At 38.2% G+C, this 22,420-nt stretch overlaps 1 protein-coding gene across 5 annotated transcripts in view; it reads left to right on the top strand.

Moving 5' to 3' along the window:
• The window catches only part of LOC100652122 (mastermind-like domain-containing protein 1), a 172,526-nt gene extending 150,247 nt beyond the window's left edge, over window positions 1–22,279 (top strand). For 3 of the 5 annotated variants that reach the window (XM_003397309.4, XM_012311239.3, XM_012311240.2), the window contains 5 exons: window positions 13,440–13,917; window positions 15,896–16,180; window positions 16,442–16,592; window positions 16,666–16,879; window positions 16,975–22,279. In XM_003397309.4, the coding sequence (XP_003397357.1) occupies window positions 13,440–13,917; window positions 15,896–16,180; window positions 16,442–16,592; window positions 16,666–16,879; window positions 16,975–19,188 (3,342 nt within the window). In that variant the 3' untranslated portion in view covers window positions 19,189–22,279. Of the gene's footprint in view, window positions 1–13,439; window positions 13,918–14,088; window positions 14,768–15,895; window positions 16,181–16,441; window positions 16,593–16,665; window positions 16,880–16,974 lie in introns of those variants that run through there. The other 2 variants (XM_048408054.1, XM_012311241.3) reach the window with 2 other exon arrangements.
• The last annotated feature ends 141 nt before the right edge of the window (window positions 22,280–22,420 follow it).

Here is a 22,420-nt window from a genome sequence, read left to right as displayed (position 1 = left end):
ATATACCTGATGACGAAACTCCGCGACATTGTTGTTATTCTTTACCACTGTTCTAATACTAACCCAGAATCGGGCAAAATTTTACTCGAATAACAGGTAACGAATAAAAGTAAGGAACAGCGTTTTATTCGCTGATGAATAAACATTTATTCTAATAAGATTAATAATTTATTCTAATATAAAATTAATTGTACAGTGAATTACATTCGTGTATATAGAGTAACTTGCTAATCACAAATAACGTATAATTACTACGCGGATGAAATATTCGACTGAAATGACTGTACTCGAATAATTATTTTAGATAAATATTTATACGAAACAATTCGAATAATGGCCAGCTTTGCACTCCTTCGTTACGCATTTCCTTGTTTCATGCTCTTCCAAGGATTTCGTTATCAAAAGCCATTGCCAAGGGAAAGGCTGGAAAAAGTTTGTTATCTTCGTAGCGCTCGCGTTACAAATAATAATAGATCGAAAGTTTGTCGGCAGTTTTTGCCAGGTTTCCGTAACGCGCGACCAGCAACTTTAATTCCTACTTCTTTTTCCTTTATTTCGTCCATTCGGCAAAATGTAAACGTCACTTTATTATTATTATGCTGGTGCCGAGAACGTACATGTGTGCATTATACATAGAATGCACTGACGGCCGCAAAAGAGGGGTGGAAGCGTTTTGGCGGGTGAATTGGGGGGGCTGCCAAGGGGGTAAAACTTTTCGGTAAGTCTGCAGCAACATTTGAACCGCCCGCCTCACTCCTGTTGTTTCATTGAATTGCAGAGAAACTGTTCGAGTTTCGGCGCTGTGCAAAATAAAATTATTCGCCGGCGCTTAATTAGAAATTTGCGTTGCTCGCGAGCATACGTTCAGCCCGGCTTTATCAAGAAATTAAGTAAATTAGATTATCAAGGAGTTAAGTGAAAATTACTGGTCTTCCTTGTGCCGTGTCTAGCCGGTGTAATTTAATACAGCGCACGAATGTTTTTCGAGCTCTGTTACAACGTTACACTCGAGTGCTCTCTGCCGTGCCTTTTATGCAGAACGTTATGAACGCAGGCTAAGGTAGGGTTGTTTGAATCAGAAGGATGTTTGAGTCGAGCTAAGTGATCTGCCTTGTAATTTCACCAAATCCGGTTCCGAGCGATTTCTAAGCGATTTATATTTAAAAATAGGCTATTCGACTCGTTGTTAGCGGTGTGAAATACGTATATTGTGTACACGGACAGCTTGACGACCATTGTACTTTCTAAAAAGAAACAACTTGAACTAGTCGTCAGAGGGAAAGAAGTTTATTTGATCCTCGGTTGCAATATCTTTTCTTTCTTGACGCTGAAATACGCGACATTTTCTCAATCTTTCGTTATATCACGTTAAAGGCGAACGATGTCTCCTGCTCGTAATATATAACAAGTTTGATTATTCTATGTAAAGCTGGAGATTGAATTTTAAGATGTTGTTAAATGACTCAAATAACCCTACTTTACTATACATCCTTCCTATTATGGCACATACGCTCGTCGTTCGACAGTGGAAAATGGTGTAATAAAACCGGTCGGTCGCGCGCTGGTATTGCAGATTTCATATTGTCTGACTCTCCATGGACGAATCTCCTTTGAACAGATGTATACTTTCGCTAAGATGCGCAGACAAGGCCAAATAGGTAATCAAATGGCTGTTCGATCTTCTTTTTCGTCGCCCAGAATGTGTTAAACATGGTCAAAGCAAAGAAATGGCAAAGAAAAACCTTTATTTCGCCAGTGTGGTGGTGCACTCTCTATTGGCTCTGTTTCTCTGTACGAAGGAGACAATGGCTAGGGCAAAAAGAGACGGGAAGAGAAGGAACAGAGGGGGTGGGGTTTATCGATCAAATGCATTTCCATGGAATTCGACGCGCTTTGTATTTCAAATTTGAAACTCTCGAAACGAATCTCGTGCAACGATAAATTTATTGAATAAACAAAACACGTCACTACGTTGCGTAAATAAATCGCCGACCTGGGGAGTTCATTTTCGCGGAATGCCTCTGTCGATTGGTTAAAAGCATCGCGGAATCCTCTTTTAGAGATTTTATACCGTGAACGCGGGCTGCGGTCGAAATTATTTCGCAATTGACGATCGGATCGGACCGCGTCGATTCGAAATAATCTTTTCTATATCCTTGGCGTTTCTTGTTTTTTAAAAATAACTCGTTACGCGCATGGCGCAATAGTTTGCTATTATAACAAGGTAAGATTATTACGGACAACCAGAAGATATTACGTAGAAACTAATAATGCAAATAGCGAAGTAACTGGCAAACACAGAGTAATATATACAAGCTATTGGAATTATGATAATTATAACTGAGACTTATTAACATGGAGGGAATTTTCTCCTATGAAAATCTGATCTCTTAAAAATTGCCCATAATCGAACTCGAAACGAATTACTAAATAAATTACTTAGCTTGATCGAGATATCCTTCTGATTCGACCCCTATCCTAGCCTAGTTGAAATTTTACGGGTCGAAAGGTTCATAGTCTCATTTGGAGGTTGATCTTAGACCAAGCGGTAAATTAAAATTAATCGATGAGATTTCGGTGGATTAAGCGCGAGCTGATAGGCCATCGTTTAAGCAATACCTAATCGACGAACAGTTTCCGCGGACTTAACGAAATACGTTGGCAACTACTTCGTTAACGCAAATCCTTTATCGTTGAACTGCTTAGAAGCGTCGCGCCGGAGCCGGTGGGCGCGTTAAAAGATAAAATTTGCATCGGCGCGTTGAAGAAGCATTGGAATAATGAATAGAAATGAAACATAAAACGTGGCGGCACAGAAGTTGCTCCGGAAACTTTTTCTTTGCATGGAATTATAAGTTTTAAGTACGATGTTTAAGTTTCATAAAACTGTTCAAAGATTTCGAGCTACTGTAAAAACTAAAATATTGGAACGCAACTTACGGGTTCTCCGCTGTAATTCGAAGTTTCCGGTTATTTTCGATGGGAATCTACTTAAACAAAACTTTTCGCAGTCGTTTCTCCTTCTATCATTTTCCGCTTAAGCCTTAGCCGAAGGATCCTCGAATTTTTATGCCTCGATCTTGCCCTCCTTTTGACGAACGGAACAGATTTCCTACGTTTAAAAAAAGATGTTTTAAAGACACGTATTGAACTGTGCGGGAAATTCATAGTGGCTTTATTATAAGCTTCTGTCAAATAATGAAATGTTCAAACAAGTTGGATACTAAAGAGGATTAAGGGGAAACATTCAAAATTCCTTAATAACACAAGCTTCCTTTCCTCAGTGAGACAATGTTGAACATTATATATTCATGAAGAGCAAGCAAGAAACTTTGAATCTTAGCTGAAATGTTCAACTCTATCTGTTTCATTCGGTGAATATAGTATAACCGCATTAGTATTTATCATGCCTTTCAGAAAACTTATTCGGAGGACAACCGAATCGAAAATTACCCAAAGAACGCAATACTAAGTATCCAATGTGTCCTTTAAATTCATCAACGAGCAATTTATTGGATTAAAGTCGGGAAAACGAAAATTATGAGAATTATGTATCGCCTGAAACTTGTTGGTAATTATTATAAAAATCGTGCTGGCGTGCACACGAATTCTGTTACGGTTATTATATAATTTGAGCAGGGAAAAAGCGAAGCCATTAATGTAAGTATGGCGCGATGGTAAAAAGAGCGATTTAACAAGATTAAAAAGAACCCTTAATTGCTTTTCATTGACATAAGTACAGGGGATAGTTGATTATTTTCTTATCCTTTCTGCCTAAGTCGGTAACGATGTAACGTTTGATTTTCTCAATAAGAGGAAAGAGATTTATCTTAAAATGTATAAGGCTTATATCGGCAAAAAAGGGAAATTTTCACCACCGCGAGATAAACGACGAGAAAAAGTGTTTTCAAAAATACTCCATGTCGAGCAAACACGATCAAATCGAGATCGCGTTCCATTTTTATTCCCTTTTGAAAAAGTAATTCCCATTTCTCACATATGAACCCCGACGGAACCAGACGAAGATGTAGAAACACGAACAGAGAAAGAGCGAGCGAGTGCGCTAGACAGATAAAGAGGAAAATGGAACAGGAAGAAGAGAGGAGGAAGCCAGAGCAGAGGGATAACAGAGAGTGAGAGGGAGAGATGGAGAAAGACAGTATGAAAGGTAGGGAGAGACAGCGGGTGGCTCGATCGATCCAGAAACACCGTGTGTAAACTACCAAGCATAATCAAATTCCTTTTAGCTTCAATCCTGGCATACCAGTTGCAAAGTGGTACTGTTTTCATTCAGACTGAGTGAATCGAGCAAAAACGTATTTTCCTACATTAGAGGCAGTGACTTTCGCCGCGAAGTGGCCTTCGCATTACGCGCCTTAATTACCGCCGCTAATTACTGTAAATGCTTACCATTAATTTTTCATTCTTGGTGCACGCACTTCCTTTATCTGTCGTACAAAAGTCTCCTCCCCATCCGTTCCACGATTTCGAGGGCCATTCTACTTTTGGATGGGGTTGAAGTGGCTGTGGTTAAGGTTATTGCGCACCTTCCCCCCATCGTCCCAAAAAGAATTCTTCAGGTAGTAAATATTTTAGGAATCTCTTCGAACCATCGGGAAACTCGCATACGATATTCTTTTGAAGTAAACATTTCTTTTTAATTTTTTAAGAATTTACAGGGAAACATACAGAGAGGAACTGTTAAAAGATAGATGGCCAATACACGATCAACTAGCCTAGTTTCAGTTAGTATTATTCGTGTCGATCTGTACATGACCCGATGAAATATAGATCGGAACTTTTGGGTCACCCTATATTTCCTGAAAGCGCGCCATTGCCCCATCTACTACCGCGTGCTCCAGGGTTTAATCTAACAATGATTTATGCTTCGCAGTGGCTCTCATACTTATTGATTTAAACCTGTCACAAGCGCTAAAATTAATCCTGTTCGTATTTTCCTGTCCGGCAAGTGTTACATATATTTTCTTCCTCTGCCTCTTTCTCTGTCACCGCCTTTTTCCTTGCTTTTCCCCCTCTTTTTTTAATACTTTATCTCTTTTTTTATTTACTACGTTCGGTGAGACGTTTCTTTTTTTTTTCCTGTATCAAGCCCAGGATTTCACGTTCGTCTATCCTTCGACGATGTAAATCTTCCATAGCCATAAAACTCGAACGACGTCTCTTTGTTGGGCTCTCGGTAGCCGGTTCGCGGCGAAAGAAAAACGAAGAAACAATTCCAAAGCCCTGACGGTGGTGAGGGAAGAATTTGATTTGGAAGCACGCTCGAAATCTAAACTTTTCACGGTGAGATTCGTGGCCGGATAACGACGTGACTTCCAAAGTAATGGCCTCCCGGTGCGGTTTACAAGCAAAGATTGAGCGTCACTAAAACCAACACGCTACATATTCCACTCTACGATTGTACTTCCCCACCACGTCGGGCTCTTCCTCCCTCTACCACCCTCGTCCATGAATGTATTATGTACGCTCGGCGAATATGTCAACTGCAGCATTGCGTATTTATACGGTGGCTCCCGGAATTTTTTCTTCTCGTTTGCTTCCGGCTTTTCGTCTTTAACGCTGTTTCACCGGCCTGATTACCGGCCTGAACGATGTAGCTCGATTGAACGCGTGTTCCATCCCTTGCCAAACCGATCTATTTTCCTCGATTTTGATTTTCTATAAGCTCGGTAATCCGCCGATAATCGAGTCGCTCGCATGACAAAGTGGCGTTGATTCCATTTGTTGATATCTCTGAAATTTTCCAAAACCAAAAAATCTCGATCGATGTTTCATCCAGCCATTCTACTTCTTGCTCCGCGAAGTTCGTCAATTTAGCAAATAAGCATGTGAATTACGGGGGAACGCGCAAAATACCGTATACCAACTATACGTTGTGACGTTTATTCGTTTTAGAATCATACAGATTTCCACTACCTGTTCGCGATGGCACACGATTTTCTTCTTCTGTATCTGGCGGCTGGTTGGTTCGGCGTCGACCGAGGAATACTCTTCCTGACGTCTATTTTAATTTAAGTTACAAAAGACTACTTAAGAAGTTGAGTGAAAGACGAGAGATAAAGGAGGTGGCGGGCACAAGATGAGATTACCCAGATAGATAGAAAGTTTCGTAGCTACGATAATAATATCGCTAGCATGCTGCAGAGTATACAAGTCGTTTATTATGTTTAATGCGATAAATTTCTTTGGTAAATGGGCGAATCGGGGGAGGTCGGTTTCGCGTTTACAAGGGAAAAGAATTAAGGCTCGTCCTTGTCGTGTCGCGATATCGTTATTAAAACCGATGCGCGCGTTTCGATGTTCTTGAAATAAACAAATCGAACGACATATACATTATTGATCGTACAATGCGACCCTGTTAAAATTAATACGGCCGGTAAAACAATTTCGAGAGTTATTTATTATTTTTTGCTGGCGAATTAATCAAAATGCGCTGGACAACTGGCGCGCGCTCGCGGGGATGACTTTTCCTGTAAAATTTAATTGAATTCAGAGTTGCAAATAATTTATAAATGGTAATGCGAAATTTATGTCGACCGTCCGTGCAATAATCGGATGATGGAGCAATATAAAAATAATTTAACGCTCGTTGCCCCGTGTGTAATAGATTTTAATAAAAAAAATTCAGATTTTTAATAAGCTTGGTCGAACAAGAGGCCGCTGCCATTGTTCTCCCGATTAAGGTAAAAACAAACGAACGTAAAATCGAAGAGCAAGAGCTAAAGATTGAAGGGTTGGTTCGTAACAAAGACGACACTGTTCTATTATGTTTATCTTCCTGTAGGAACGCCAATACTCCAACATTTTTCATTTCAATCCTTTCGTACAAAATATTTGGAGAATATAATAAATAGAAAACGACTAAATAGGAACGATAAAACAACTTCGTATCTTGATGCAACAGTGATTTTTATTCGAGAGAGACGTTCTCGAGACCAAGAAAAATCTCTGAGGATAATTGGTAATCCACAAAAGATCGAATACGACAAACAGCAAGAGATAACAAAGGAGAGATACAAAGAAGAAGGAGGAAAGGGATTACTCAAATTGGAAATTACTTTTCCTGATACACACAGCGAAAGTTCATTAACAAATTCTTAGTATTCTCTGCCGAGCCACAAATATCATTTGGACCTTTGCCATAAAACATTCCCCGAGACGCTTTACTCTATCTTTTCGCTGGTTTAGCAGTTAACTGTGAACCCTTCTCATCCTGTCCCTTGATATTGGTTGTTAGCCTGCGCAAGAATTGACTTAATCCATCCACGCCACTCTTTAATGGCCGCTCGGAGATATGAAATCGTGAAACAAGACCGATTCTCTTCCGCTTGACAGATGTTGCCGGAATGTACGTATAACGTCTCTATTCACCGATATGAATGGATTTTTCATCGTGCCGATTTTTCCTCCTTACCATATCGCATAGAGTATAAAGGATAATGCACGATGGAATTGACGAATCGCGCGAGCTTGATAAAATCTTAATCGAGTACATGCTTGTAACAATTACTCGAGTGTAAACACGCCATTCGAGCGAGCTGCGATGTCCAGCTATTATTCACGCGATATCAACGGCCATTGCGAATTGCAAAGGAAAAATTTACGAGAATAATGTGCTATTTACGATAAAACGCGTTATCGGATATTATTCTTTCTTCTTTAATTGATTTACAGCCGCATTAATCACCACTAATGGATTATTAACGGACTGTAGACATTTATGTAAATGTATAGTTGAAAGAGTGGAACCTGGCCAGAGATTTGTTTCACTTACTAAATATTATAACGAGCGGTACTCTGGATATTTTATATACTTTTGCATAATTAAATCTTCCATAAATGTAGCGTCTCACGGTTGAAATTATAAGGCGAGTTTCGTAAGCCTTTAAATTTATTACAATCGCTTTGTTTCGACGATTTGGTCAGCTCTGATGTTTGATTAAAATTTGTTAAGCTATCTTTGATTAAAATATTCGATTAAGATTACGAACGATATTATTACGGTTATTATTTAATTCGTACGAGATAAAATTTCATCCATTGTAGCCATCTGCCAATCTGAGATTAGATGGCGCACAATAATTTTTATATTACGTAAAAGATATTATACTTTGTGGGGTCGTTTAGTCTCCGGGAATTGATAGGTTATCGGTGTGTTTAGGGTGGCAGCGAATCCCCATAGCAACGTCGGAATACATTTCCACATGATTCCGTGCATACTGTCCATGTCATGAGTTTGGGGTTAAATCTGCGTCTGTATCTGTGCCAACATTGCACTACCTTCTGGCACATTGTTGCCCTTACACATGTGCGCTGGTTTCCCCTCGCTGCGCAACCCTCTCTCACCCTTTCGCTCTGTCTCTTTCTCTCCGTTGACCCCTTTAATCCCACCATCGCCTTGTCTCTCCCTAACCCTCTCGCCCTACCTCTCTGCCTGACTCCCTGGCTCTCCCTCTTCTAGATACACATCTCGGATATGTGCAGTCAAGGGGAATACTCGGCTGCATAGAGAGAGTTTGTCTCATCTTCTAACTGTACAGACGACGGAAGTTAGCTAAATTTTAGAGGTGTAAAACGACTCGGTGCCGCTCTCGTTCCATAACAATCGTTTTATTCTCTCGCAAGGAACATCGACTCTTTCTATCTTTTAATTTTATCGTTTTCGCCTGATTGTTAAAGTTCCTCTTTCTTTCCCGCTTTTGTACACAGTATTCTGCCAATTATGGTATGATCGACGGAGGGATAATTCTACGTGAAAGAACTAATCGAAGCTATAGAACAAAATGTTTCGTATGACGTTTTGTTTTTGTGAAAGCCAACTTGTCTAAGTCCAGACTGGACAGGAGCGAATAATCGATAGAAGGTTATACAACGTATGGAAATAAGTTGAAAATATAGATTATAGCTTTCCATTTTCTTGATGGCCTTAAACGGTACAGTTTTATTCCACGTTCTGACTAAACAAAAGTTTCAAATTCAGTTTCATTGGAAACGTTGCACCGTATGAAAAGATTGTGTTTTATATTTCTCCATGTGGAATCGCCCCCTTGTCGATTGTACTATGATTGCCGGGACGCTGTATATTTTCCTAGTTCCTTCGAGCAACCATATTTCTACGGGTAAACATGAAGGTGTAATAAAGAGTCGCGGAAAGGAAGTCACGGACGTTTGTTTCCCACCAGATATATTTTAATATTTCAAGATACTGTAAACCTTAAAATGTAATTTCCTCTGGTAGCTGTTTCTTTGCGAAAAGTTTACGCCTCAAACAGTACGTTCGTAGCTCTGTTAAATTGAATTTTGCAAGTGCATACTTTGCCGGAGGGCTGTTTGAAATATGTGCGTTTCAATGTTCCGCCATAAGATTTATTGAAATATCCATTCAGCTATTAATAAAACGTAACTTGAACTGCCTCTGTGTTGGTGTTGGTTTCATTAAAAATTTTCAACGGACCCGGGAAATTTACTTATGCATACATGAGCAGTTTGCATCTAAATCGCTCGTCTTAACATAAAGCAGCTGTTTAGCGTAATTCGGGATAATTATTGATAATCAATGAGACAGAATCTCGATGATATCAAAAGATCCGTATACTATACCGAAGCACGTATCTATTATGTACTTGCCTCTAAATCACTCGTTGTCTCAACGCTTAGGAAAAGCAACCGTTTAGCAGCTCAATTCAGGACAGTTATCGATTTTTAAGTAGACATGATCTCTCGGTAATGCGAGAAAATCCCATAAACGTAACACCAGAATACACTGTTAATTGCATCATACGGAAAGAAGATATTTTCATTAATGCGTAATTCTGCCCTACTTTTGATATAGCGTAGTACTAATTAAGTAAGTATAGCGCTAGTGTCACGTCGCTAGTCATATAATTAATTTTATAGTCATTTCTATTCATAGCCCTCGTACCACGACTAATACGACGCTCTTTGATCGATGTTCCCCGCTATCCAAAATTTACAGTTGGCTAATTGCATTTCGCGTAAGTGCTCGGCCTAGACGATTGAAAAGTAAGAGATTACCAATTTGGAGAAACTTCGTCCGGGGATGGAAGTTTAAAACTACATTTAAATATTTAAATAGAATCGAGTTGCGAGTTGAACTCCCGCCATCAGTTTCACTACCAGCTTTAACGTGATTACAAAGTTGCCGCAGTTTACTCGCTCTCTAGAAACAACGGCACCGAATGTAATACACGAATAATCAGACACGATTTCGTATCTGATAACAAACGGTTTTGTAGCCGTGGGCAAATGATGCAAAAACTATCGAGGGATTTAATTAAAACGATATCTTCGTGTTAACGAAATCAATAAGGGTGAAAGGGCAACGAGGGGCGAAAGGAAAAAAGAAGGAGGGAGAGAGAGAGGGGGGGAGCTATTGGCAATCCGAAAAGTCAATAGAACGTGGAGGAGAACCCTCTTAGGAAATCATGACAATAAATACACGAAGAGGCGAGTAGAACAAAGGAGAGAAAAAAGGCATTCATGTCGGAAGATTCTTCTTTGTGCTACGCGTGATACTTCTCGGTTACAACATTCTGTTCTACCGTTTTCCGCGTATCCCAGCGATTAAGACGAAAAGTTTGTTTTCAGAGTCGTGATTCAGGGGTGGAGAACACGAAAGAGAGCGACCAACCATACGGTTGGTATCGGAAGCACGAAGAAGACAGGGAAATGGAACGACATAGTAAAGAGAAAATTTCTTTGCGATTGACAGTGAGAAGAAACGAGCGGCGATGAACGTGACCAAAAGAGGCAAATAAATCTGTTGCGAAGCGCATTAGTAGCAATGGGACTGATACGCCCTCGTCAATAGCCTCTTGTAATTATCAAAAAAATACGTCTTCTTTTCTGATACACTGCAGATTTTTATACGAATTAACTGGATCGTTCCTTGATGAAACATTTCACAAATTAGAAGTTAATAAAGACGCGTCAATTTTAGTTACTTTCAGCCCTTGTACATGTAAATATGACATAATTTATTTTGAATAAAGAAATGATACGTAAAAACACAGGGTACTTTTCGGTAAATTATTTCAATCAGCAAACTAATCTGGTGATTGTGTATTAGAGCGAGCAGAGAAAGCGAGCGAGTAGATAAAGTAGCAAAGAAAAGATGGTACAAACAGGAGGGCAAATAAGTGACCAAGGGTGAGGGAGTAAAAAAGAAGGGAGGTAATGCTGAAAGCTAAAAGAAGAAGAGGTATAGAGATGGGAGAAGAAAAGATGGAGAATGGGATGTAAACGAGGGACGAGAGAAAGACGAGCAATAGGTAGAAGGGAAAAAAGATAAGCGGAGGAAAAGAGAAGTGGAGTGGCGAGAGTTGAAGCAGGGCACGGAGCAGCACGGAGCTAAAAGATGAAAGTATAACCCAGGCTACAGTGACTTACAAACTAAATAGAACATCATATCGTAGCATAGACGAACAAGTATATATTTAAATTCTGTTTCCAATTATAATTAGCCATATCTCTTTAATTATGGCCCCATTAAATATTGCGATTTCTTGATATAATTGACAACCAACTGTTTAAACATTTTTGTAATGTCTGAGAAATATATGCTCGCATTAAGCGTGTCTCTGAATAGTGTTTCACTATGCTAATAAAATTTCAAACTGGTGGTATACTAATAAGAAGTGTCTACGAGCGGTCGAATACTTTGGTGAGTCTGTATATGTTCTTTGAATAGTATAAAACGATATTGTCAAACTTAGCGGTGGTTCCATTGAAACATCCAGCATCTTACAGCTAACTCTGACTGGCAGTTGAAGTGCAAGGGGTTAAAACCCGGCCATTTTACTTGGCTCAAGGCTCTTTTCGCCGTGGGTTAACGGATTTACTCGCAGAGCCACCGGTTCAAGTGCATCTCACAATTGCCCCTCGTTGAATCTCAATTCTTTCCGGACGATTCGATTTGCCGCTAACGAATCTTCCAGTTATATAAGCTAATTGCGAAGGAACGTCGTAGAGAACCGGGCGATGTTAATTAAATATAACATCATACTTCGTGTTGTTTGAATAAATACAGTTATTTCAGTCTTGGATAGTTGGAATTGTTTAACTCGTTATTAATTAAATGGCTACGTTTTCAATTCATTTTATTTTCTACGATTTGATTTCCCGCTCGTCTTATGTTCATTCAAAGGTCGAGGAACGATGAAAAAGAACAACATTAATACTTAGTCGCGCTGTACGTTTACTTTTCTTGTTTGATTTATAGGCGTCCAACGTCTCGGTAATAAATTTCACACCAATGTTTACCTTATGAGTCATTACTAGCATTGTTCGATCTTCGAGATACACGAAGAGCGCGTATGGCATTTATCATCTATCATGTTCTATCATGCAATTTCAGCCACCTTCGGATATTAAATTATTTACTCGAAAAGAACTTTTTTATCTCTATAACTTTGTATTTTATTATTGTCATTTGCAATCTTCCTAACGTTCGTACATATACTTTAAGCTTTAATGGGTACCAATATCCTACAGTTGAATTAAATCCCACAAATCAGCAGATCCAAGAGTTAGTTGAAACTTTGTGAAAATAACGTCGCCGCTGGCATCAACGGACAATTAAATTATCGCCGAAGCAGAGTAGGTAACGATGCACTCGAGGTACAACATAAACCACGAGTTACGTTGGCTGGATTATGTGTATACATAACGAGCACATAGGTGTGTTAGCAGCACACGCGACAAGTAGATCTATGTACAGGACAGGTCAGATTATCGTGAAGTTTAAGTAGCGCAGGGACTTGACCGTGCCTCCACCTGTCGATGGAAGGTCGGTAAAATAATACTCTAGATAGGTCTCACTGGTAAAAGAGGTTCCTGCATTCTCAGACAATAGAAATCCCGAAAGTTTCCATCGAAATTGCGTAACTTGATTATCATCTTGTTTATCTCTCTTCCCTTGTTAGGTAATTTATTTTAATTCAACAAGTAATTTAATTTAATATAAAAACACTGTTTCAATATGCCCTGCAAGTTTCATCGCAAAGAAAAGTTGCACGATGAAACACGTGGAGAACTTTTCGTCCTACTTTTAGAAGATATAGTAATACACAAAAGTTTCGAGGAAATACATATTTATAGAGTCTATAAAAGCAAGTTTGAGGAGAAGATTTAATAACGGAAAAGGGGTCACTTAAATGATAAGTTAGTGACGTAACGCGGATAATAGCTCGTACTCGCTAAAGATCTTGTGATTACGTTTATCTATAATAAACGCTCTTGAACCACGCTTTGAAATATAATTTATCGATTTTTATAAATTATTCTACTTTTATACTACTTTTATATCTTTCTAATTTACCTTTTCTATTGTGTACCTACTAAATTACTAATTATTAAACAATTATTATTATAAAAGGAAAATATTTGTCTGATTACAGGACGAAGTGCTGACGATATCGGAAAAGGTGGTCGTGCGGGTTCACGATCTCGTCACCTGGTTATCGCCTACGTTAGAATGGTCGTGGGGTCGCGAGGTGTCTTATCCACCGACCCCGACGTCATCTCCGGCGAACAGTCCGCTAAGGTATGAGATACCACAACCTCAGGTGCTCACCGATCCTGGCATCGATTTCTCAGACGTCGATAAGCAACAGAAGGAATACGAAAGTAGTCACAACACAAGGAAATCGGATTGTATTTCTCAAACGAAAGTGGTCGTGCTTTCGTACCCCAGGTATTGTCGATATCGAGCACTGTTGCGTAGGCTCGAAGGTGCCGAACCGTCCTGGCTTTGCTCGTCCATAGCAGCTGCACTAGGTGGATTCACCGCCACACCAGGTACGAGGGTACTCTTCTGCAGAGATACCTTCGACTACCCGGACCTTGAAACTCATGAGCTCCTCTGCAATCACCTAGGTACGCTCAATTGTTAACCTATTAATCCACTACTATTATCTGATTCCATTTACCTATTTATCGAATATTTTTCTATTTAACTCTATAATTTACCAATTACCTACTTTAGTTATTTTATTTATATATCTTACTATTAATATTTAACATCTTAAGTATTAAAATAAAGTCATTCCCTAATCCAATTAACAGGACAACTACAGCTTATTTTTTTAAAGAAGTCAATGCACTGAACATAGTTCGTTAATCTTTAACTAAATCGACAAATACTAGCCGCTGAGTAAAAATTTTATTCAATACCCTGTTTGTTAAACATCAAATACTATGCTGTTCTTACGTGGTAATTAATAATTATTCATACTCATAATATAATTAATAATCATTGCGTAAAGTGGATACATATTAATTTCGACAATTTTGGGTATCATTTACCGACCGAGGTTAGCTGCACGTAGTCACAGCAGACGATTACATAGACTAGCTAAAGACTAGAGAAGTATTTAAAAAACAACAGAACGTGTCGAGTAAAGCTAGCGGGAAGAACGTTATTGTAAGGTTCCATTGTGCACGATATGTTACTTTATCGGAAAGATACTTTGTAACCATAACAGCGAAGGTCATAATCCGGATTAATACATTCAGTAGAACAAACATCCATCTACAAATATCAATCTAACTGTTCTGCTAGGATTTCTAGAAATTTTACCAGTGAAGGTGACAACAGTGATGGTGTGACTTTGTATATTGTGCACATGGATTGTTTCGTTTATTTAATTTTGACGCGGTTACAAACAAACGATGACTATTGTAATGAAGATTAAAGAAAATAAAATTGTGTATTTTCAAGTTGCTGGTGAGTAAAATTATCGTGGTTCATACAAAAGACATAAGGAATGACTTTCTGGACAGCATTTGTATTGAAATGTGATACGTACAAGTGAAATGGATACAGAAACTTATAAAGAAACGATAACAATATCATATATTGGTCCATGTTGCAAGTGTCCAGTGTAAAACGCGTACAGTGCTAAATTAAGTTCGAAAATTAATAATATAATCTTTTGATAAGCAGTCGATGTTTGAAGGTTTCCTTCTTTAATTTTGTTAAAATTAGCCATATGGCATTGATATAAATAATTACATACATATGTATGTTCAGCTCTGGTAATGTAGTGCAAATAGAAATATGAATTACAATTTGAAAATATTCGTTACGTAGTTAAACTAACCTCGTTATCCTACAATAACACAAAATATTATATACATCATTTTATTACTGTAGTAATTACAGCTTTCATAGTGCACATGTCGATTTGTTCGTTTTATACGTTTCGTGACGAAAAATTTCACGAAATATAATATTCTTTTTTTGAACTGTTATTTAAAATGATTACTTTTTAAATTGCGAAAAATTGAATAAATGTAATGACCAAGGTTATTTTATATTCACATTTTGGGTATAATTTCGACTCGACACGGGAAATAAAAAAATTTCACGCGATCCTAATGGGAGTCTTTTTACTTGAAACGGAAATCGTGCGAAACGTGAATTGTCCTGTTATTAATCTAATTCCAATGGTAATCATCATCTTTTGTGTGTATCGCATTAAAACAAACAGACTTTTATAATCGTCAGATATTAAAGAAGAACATTACGGTATCGTAAACGTATAATGTTTTATATATGTATTTACCCAGTAATCCAGAAAAACACAATCAGGAATATATTTTTCTTAATCTTTCCACAATATAGCAAATGTTAAGTAACAACATATATAACGCAACTATTAATTTCTTCTAACAGATTAGGAGTATCTGATAACAGAAATGCAAGAAATCTTAAGGAGATAAAGGAATACTTGTTTTCTAAATTGCTTTCTCGATTCTTCGTTATTTTATTGCATTCTTAAAGGTCTAATCTAATGAGCATGATTGAATTAAAAAAAATTATTTAAATAAACAATGTAAAATAATTTTTTAGCACCGAAATTAAAAGGAAGACCGAGAAGGAAGCGTAAAAAGCGTAGCGCATCGCCAGGCGAATCGAGCAACGAGAGCGAGGCTTCTGTGGCGTCTACCTCGAAGAGTGCCCCAGCGAGTTCGAACGTGGTGGTACCGAGCGTTGGAAGGCCACCTTCGTCGGTGGTACGACGAAGCGAGCGAAAGACCACCGCTGAGGAAAAGAAATTCCTAACGGATGTGCAGAATTTCATGAACTCGCGGGGTACGCCTGTCGGAAAGATGCCACTGCTGGGCTACAGGCAGAGTCAGTATCTGTGTGACGTCTTTTTTTTTTTTTTAATTGGCGGAAAACTTTTTTAGACACCTTTAATTAAGATCTCATATCTTCGCCTGCGTACATATAAAAACATATTAATCTATTGTAATTTAAATTGAAACAGTGATTGGTACTGTTCGAAGCTGATCTACAGCAGTGTTTCCTTTTGACAAACTCATACGTTCCTTATAATAAATGTTCTAAAGATACAACGAAGATATCGGACTAACAATGTTCTTTTGTTTACAGTTGATCTCTTCCTGTTTTATACGAAAGTGCAATTGCTCGGTGGCTACGATTCTGTCAGTGCTGGTCGGCTCTGGAAAAACATTTACGATGACATAGGTGGTAATACAGGATCCACCAGCGCAGCGACTATCACTCGACGACATTACGAAAGGTAAAGTATTCGAATGATTTTATGTATTAGCGATCAAGTCAGTGACGGTCTATGGAATGGGTCGTACGAACAGGTTGCTGTTACCCTACGAGAGGTATCAAAGAGGAGAGGAGGCGAAAGTTAGACTGACACCCGGAAGGCGAAGTAAGAGTAGCAGCGTGTCCGAAGAGTCCGAAGATAATAAGCAAGAGACGAACGATTCATATCCATCGGAAACGCCTCCCCCTGTAGAAACGAATGTTACTGCTACAACTCCTCCCCTTCAATCAATTGTATCGTCGGCAGCAGTAAGTATCGTCGAGATACTTCATCATCTATACTTTATACGATGCTCGTGCATTGAATAATACGAGCGGTATGATAATTAAATTTATCTTTACAGCCGTTCCTTTCGAGCGAAAAACCGAAGACGGAGACTGGCAAGACTTCATCTCTGCGTAGCGTACGAGTGAAACAAGAACGCTTGAAATCGTTAAATACTATGATTGCCAATAGTACGCCATCGCCCAGCCAGCAAACAATCCAACTACCAAGTCCACCACCTTCTTCTAATACGTCAATTTCAACGCCGAGTAGTACACCCTCTACAACACCCACGAATGGTACTGGAAGTCAAAGTGTATTAGAGAGGCAGCTCAACAGTCCTCTGATATCGCAACAAGTTCCACCGTCGTGTTCACCGCCGGGTCTTCCGGTAACTACAGTGGTAACGAATGCTTCTACGGTGGTAACGTTAACACCACCGCCGGAGAAGGATATGAAAGAAATCAAACTAGATCCTAAACAAACCACCCTGTTGGCTCAGGGTAAGGAGAACATACCGTTGTTCGGCGAGAAGTCAATTTTCGCGGAAAAGACGATAGTGCCTCCTAGATCACCAGAAGTGATTGACCTTGAAACGGAGAGTGACACGAGTAGGGATAAGATAATCATTCCCAGTTTTAAGAAACGTAAATTGGAAATACTTCGCGAAGGTGGTCTTGAAGTTACTGCCGTTGACTTGGATACGCGACCCAGCGTGATTCAAAGCAATCCTCCTGCGCCAGCAACAATGAAATCCGAAGAAAAACCGCCAATATCGTATCCTCTTCCAGTCACACCTAATTCCATTCCTAAGTTGATTTCCGTCACCGTGACGCCGGACATAGGGCATATGTTATCGTCTCCTCAAGAGCATCAACATCATCATCATCATCAAGCACGGTTACAAACGCCGACCAAGCAACATCCCGCTCATCACAATAACAATAATAATATTATGATGAATAATAATAATATGGTGAACAGTCGTGTAATAAATCTTGGTACTTCTAATAACGCCGCGTTGCTACAATTGTACGCGAATGCTAATGTCCCGCCACCAGCGTCGTCAGGGTTGCATCAAGCAAATCATCGTTTCGTGCCGCCAATTGTTCCTAACGGTAGGATATTTCCGCCCAAGGTGACACAGTCAAAGTCGATATTCGCACACAACGAAAAAATGGTTTACGGAGATCCGAAAGAGATTCCTATCCCTCCAAAGTATCGTTCCACGCTGCATCGTTTGCAGCCGCATCAGATACACAATAATAATGACCCTGTGTACGGCGGGGTCCTCGACTTAACACAAAAATCGAACAAGCCGGTGTTTCCGAGACCGAGCTTAGAAATAGTGAAAGTACCTGTAGTGCCGAGGCCTAATCCATTAAACTTGGAGATGAGGAACTCGTCGATTAAAGAGAAACCAACAGATTGTTCGAAACGAAGTACCTTCCCTGGTTACCAGAACGTACTCGACAGTCGAACGATGGCTTCGAATAACTTAGAAATTACGATCGTAAACCCTAAGCAAAAAAATAATCACTTAAGCACACCGACGCATGTTCGGGTATCGAGTCCATCTAGAAATAGCGCGATACCTGTGCAAAGAAGGCAACACCTGAACGGCAAGTACACGACGAGGAGTGAACCAGTTTCACCCTACACACCTAGGAAGCCGAGTCATCCTGTTATACCGAATGTACCTAATCTAAATCACCTGAATAGTGGAAATTATCCTAGAATGGCAACGATTCAGCAACAGAATACGATCGATAGGAGAAAAAACGTAGAAATGAGCGGTGGTAAGGAGCAGCATCAGCATCAGCATCACCATTCACTTCAACATCAGCATCATCACCAGCACCAACATATGCATCAACAACATCAACAACATCAACAGCAACAGCGTCGAATCAGCGAGGGCGATAAATCGTTAATCGCTCAACAACAACAGCAACAACAACAACACCAGCCACAGGAACCGAGGCAAACCGAAGCTGGAAGACGACACAGTGTTCCGAGTATACCTTCTGGTTATGTACCTACGGTACCGCAAAACAATCCAGCTTTCTTTCCACAACTGCCAAACACGCCCGGCAAGTTCCTACCGATTTTAGACCCCATGTACTATTCCGCATTCTATAATGGTTTATTTCCCCCGCCGATTCCGCCCACGGCTGCCACGTCGTTTTTACCGCCGGAATTTAGTGCGTACTATAAAGAATTACTTGCTTCCTCGCAACCAAGACTGGGGATGGCGGGGCAGCATCAGCCAGCTGCTCCAACGTCTAAGTAGACAATGGGATCTCATCTAGGGTTTCCGATGTGTAATGAATATCGGTTTCATTTCTAGAGACAAAGATCCGTCGGATTCCTCGCTTCGAATTCTATTTTCACTGAAATTACTCGATGAGGAATTTCCTCGTAATTGTCAATAAATAATAAAGACATTCAGCGAATAAACTTAAATCGCGATAGAAGAATGTGTATTTATGTTATCGTTTAAGCATTTTCCGACGATCATTTAAAAATACACTGTCGTTTTGAATAATATTCTAAATATTTAATTGTAACGATATAGGAAGAATAATACAGTGTCGATCGAACGTAAAAAAATAAAAAAAGAGGAGATCGAACGAAGTTCGAACCACAAACGAAAAATAGGTGCATACAGTGAAATAAGTGTGTACATGCATATATCATGCAATAAATTAGGTAATAATTTTTTATATGTAACAATAATAACGAGATAACTTCATTGTAAATGGAAATCGATGAAACGATGTTTCGGTCTTATTTTAATTTTTATATATATTCGAGAGGATATTCGATATTAATTAAGAAAAACGTACTAAAACACTGTGATAACGATTAAAGGGAAAGAAGAAAAAAAGCAAAAAAAAAAAAAAGGATTAAGAAGAAAGAAAAATACTGAACTCAATATTAGAAATGGATGAATGCAGTTGACTGTTCTTCATTCGATAAAACAATTCTTTCAACATTCATTCTTCGCAAAGTTTAAATGTACATCCGTAACGGTCAAATGCTAGGAATAATCAATTAAGAAATTCAATGACTATTTTACGTTCATTTTTTTATATCTTTCCGCGAAAATGCAAATTTTTTCAGGAGATTAATTCAATTCTCCATTATGAGTCCAAATTTCTTAATTTCGAACGTGCGATGTGATAACTAAATAAATATATAAATAAATAAAGAAATATATATAAATACATATACATGTATATCACATATATGTGTATATGCGAGATCTTTAACCGACGGATCGCCAGAATGTATAATTGTTTATTGTATAACGATAAATCTTACGTAGTAACGATCGCGAGAACCCTATTCTACTGTGTAAGTTTAGACAATTTTCATTGTATTGACACGTACACACTATCACCATACACACTAATCTGTAGTCAGCTCTAACAAATAAGTGCACGCAAGCGATGTTATAGCAACGAGATATGTATATATTGTATATAATCACGTATTCGTTAAGCTAGATAAATTCCCTGCATTATATCTTTCAATATTACATAAGTGCGTTAAGATTTAGTAAATGTACAGGCTGTCTTATTTGTGTGGCCAACGATAGTCGTATCGCTGCATATATATAAATATATTCTTATTAGGGTGCAACGCAATATTTTGCAGAATACTTCTAGAAAATCTCTTGTACATTGAACTATAACGAAACGAAAGCGTAGATAAAAAAAAGGAAATGTTTTCATTTTTTATTGACAGAGAGATTGCTCGTGAAAAATAACAAATCAGAGAGAAAAAGGAAAAAGAAGCATGCGAATCTTTTATTTTAAATTCCAATTAAGGAGCACCATCGCATAATTGACTGATTAAATACGCGTGATCGCTGCCGAAAGCGATCGAACATCGCGGGCCACCAAAGTTCTGAAGAAAAGAAAAAAAGTACCGATGGTATATCCATGTTAAATGTAGACATATTAATAGAATTTGTTCGTTTTAGGATACTCTGATAAAGGAAAAAAAACAAAAATAAAATATCAGATAATGTTAAAAAAAACATTCGTACCCCTAAAACGTACAAGAGTGTAAAAGGTCCTCGCCTGACCATTCTAGCAAAATCAGATTTCTATATCGATGTCTTTCAACTATAAGTTGTTCATGTTTGGAAGTTCTTTTACGAAACAAGAGTGAAATGGTGAGCGTTGTTGGAACTTACGATCGCGGTTTTTTGAAAGGTCTTCAAGCTACGCCCGACGCGCCGAAAAGTAGAAATCATTTTTCTTTTCTTTTCTTTTTTTACTTCAATTGATTCTATTATCATCGTGGCATAAAAGGAGCACGAATTATTTTTTTTATATAAAAAATAATCTTTTTATTAGATTTGCCTTGAAACGCTTCTCTTGTTCTAATGGTGCTATGTTGCAAGGTATTTGTAAGAAAAAGTTCTTGTTTTTTTTTCTTTTTTGAGCTTTTACGAAGGAAAACCGTCGGGAATCGACAAAGATCGTTGACGTATTCCGAAAGAAATACGATCTAAGACAGACCTTCTTCACGTCCAAGTCTGATAAACCGTATTTCGAAGGTAAAAAGACTTCTGATTTCAGAGTGTATGTATATATCAAAAGCAGATCCGTTATTGTTGCGATTACGATATAATTCCGCGAAATTCATTTAACAATGGCTAAACGAATTGGAAGAAGTGGTATGAAGAAAAGGAAAAAGTTTTCTTTTTCTCGGAACAGAGAATAAAAAAAAAAAAAAAGAAAGAAAAGTAAAAGGAAGGGCTTGTACGAGAATACGTGCCATAAAACTGCTTAGATAATGACTTTCAAAATCGAACGATAACAACGGTCGTTTGTATGTGCTTTTAACGAGCCCTTTATCAACTAGAAAGACTATAAAAATGTAGAAGAAAGTTTAAATGAAAGGAAAGAAGTGCAAAATTCCATAGGGGAGATTTTATGTAATTTCTTTTTGTTTTGTTACCGTGGATGTTTTAATCTCGAATTATAGTGCGTGAGCGATAAAGAGAGAAGAAACTTGAAAGAATGTACGTATGTATGTGAGAGGGAGAAACAAAAAAAAAAAAAAGCAAATGAAAGAGACTTCAAAGACGCGCGATGAGATAAGAATGTATGAATGCGAATACAGAGCAAAAATTAGAGAACGATTAATATTCAAAAAAAAAAAAAAAAAAGGAAAAAAAAGAAAGTCTATATTCGTTTTTTGTTTTTCTTTTGCGAGTTTTTCTTCATTTTGTATACTTAGCAGTGACTTTTTAGCGTAACCCTCGTTTCCCAATTTAATAATAATTATTATTACGATACAAATATTTTTTATTATATGGGCATTTCAGTTCCTAACTTGGAAATAAAATATCTACTACGAATGAATTCGTTATTGACAGGATTCAAGCAAGTGAACGTGTTTCTCCCTTTAAAAGTTATAATATTTGACATTTTTTATTTAAAACGTCTAAATTTTTATTTGAAGTTTAAAATAAAACAATTTGAAACTCGAAACCTATTGAAACG

The sequence above is a fragment of the Bombus terrestris genome, chromosome 8 (assembly GCF_910591885.1).
Source record: "Bombus terrestris chromosome 8, iyBomTerr1.2, whole genome shotgun sequence".
Classification (NCBI taxonomy): Eukaryota; Metazoa; Arthropoda; class Insecta; order Hymenoptera; family Apidae; genus Bombus; species Bombus terrestris.
The sequence above is the reverse complement of the archived record's forward strand: the minus strand, read 5'-3'. Positions and strand labels throughout refer to the sequence as shown.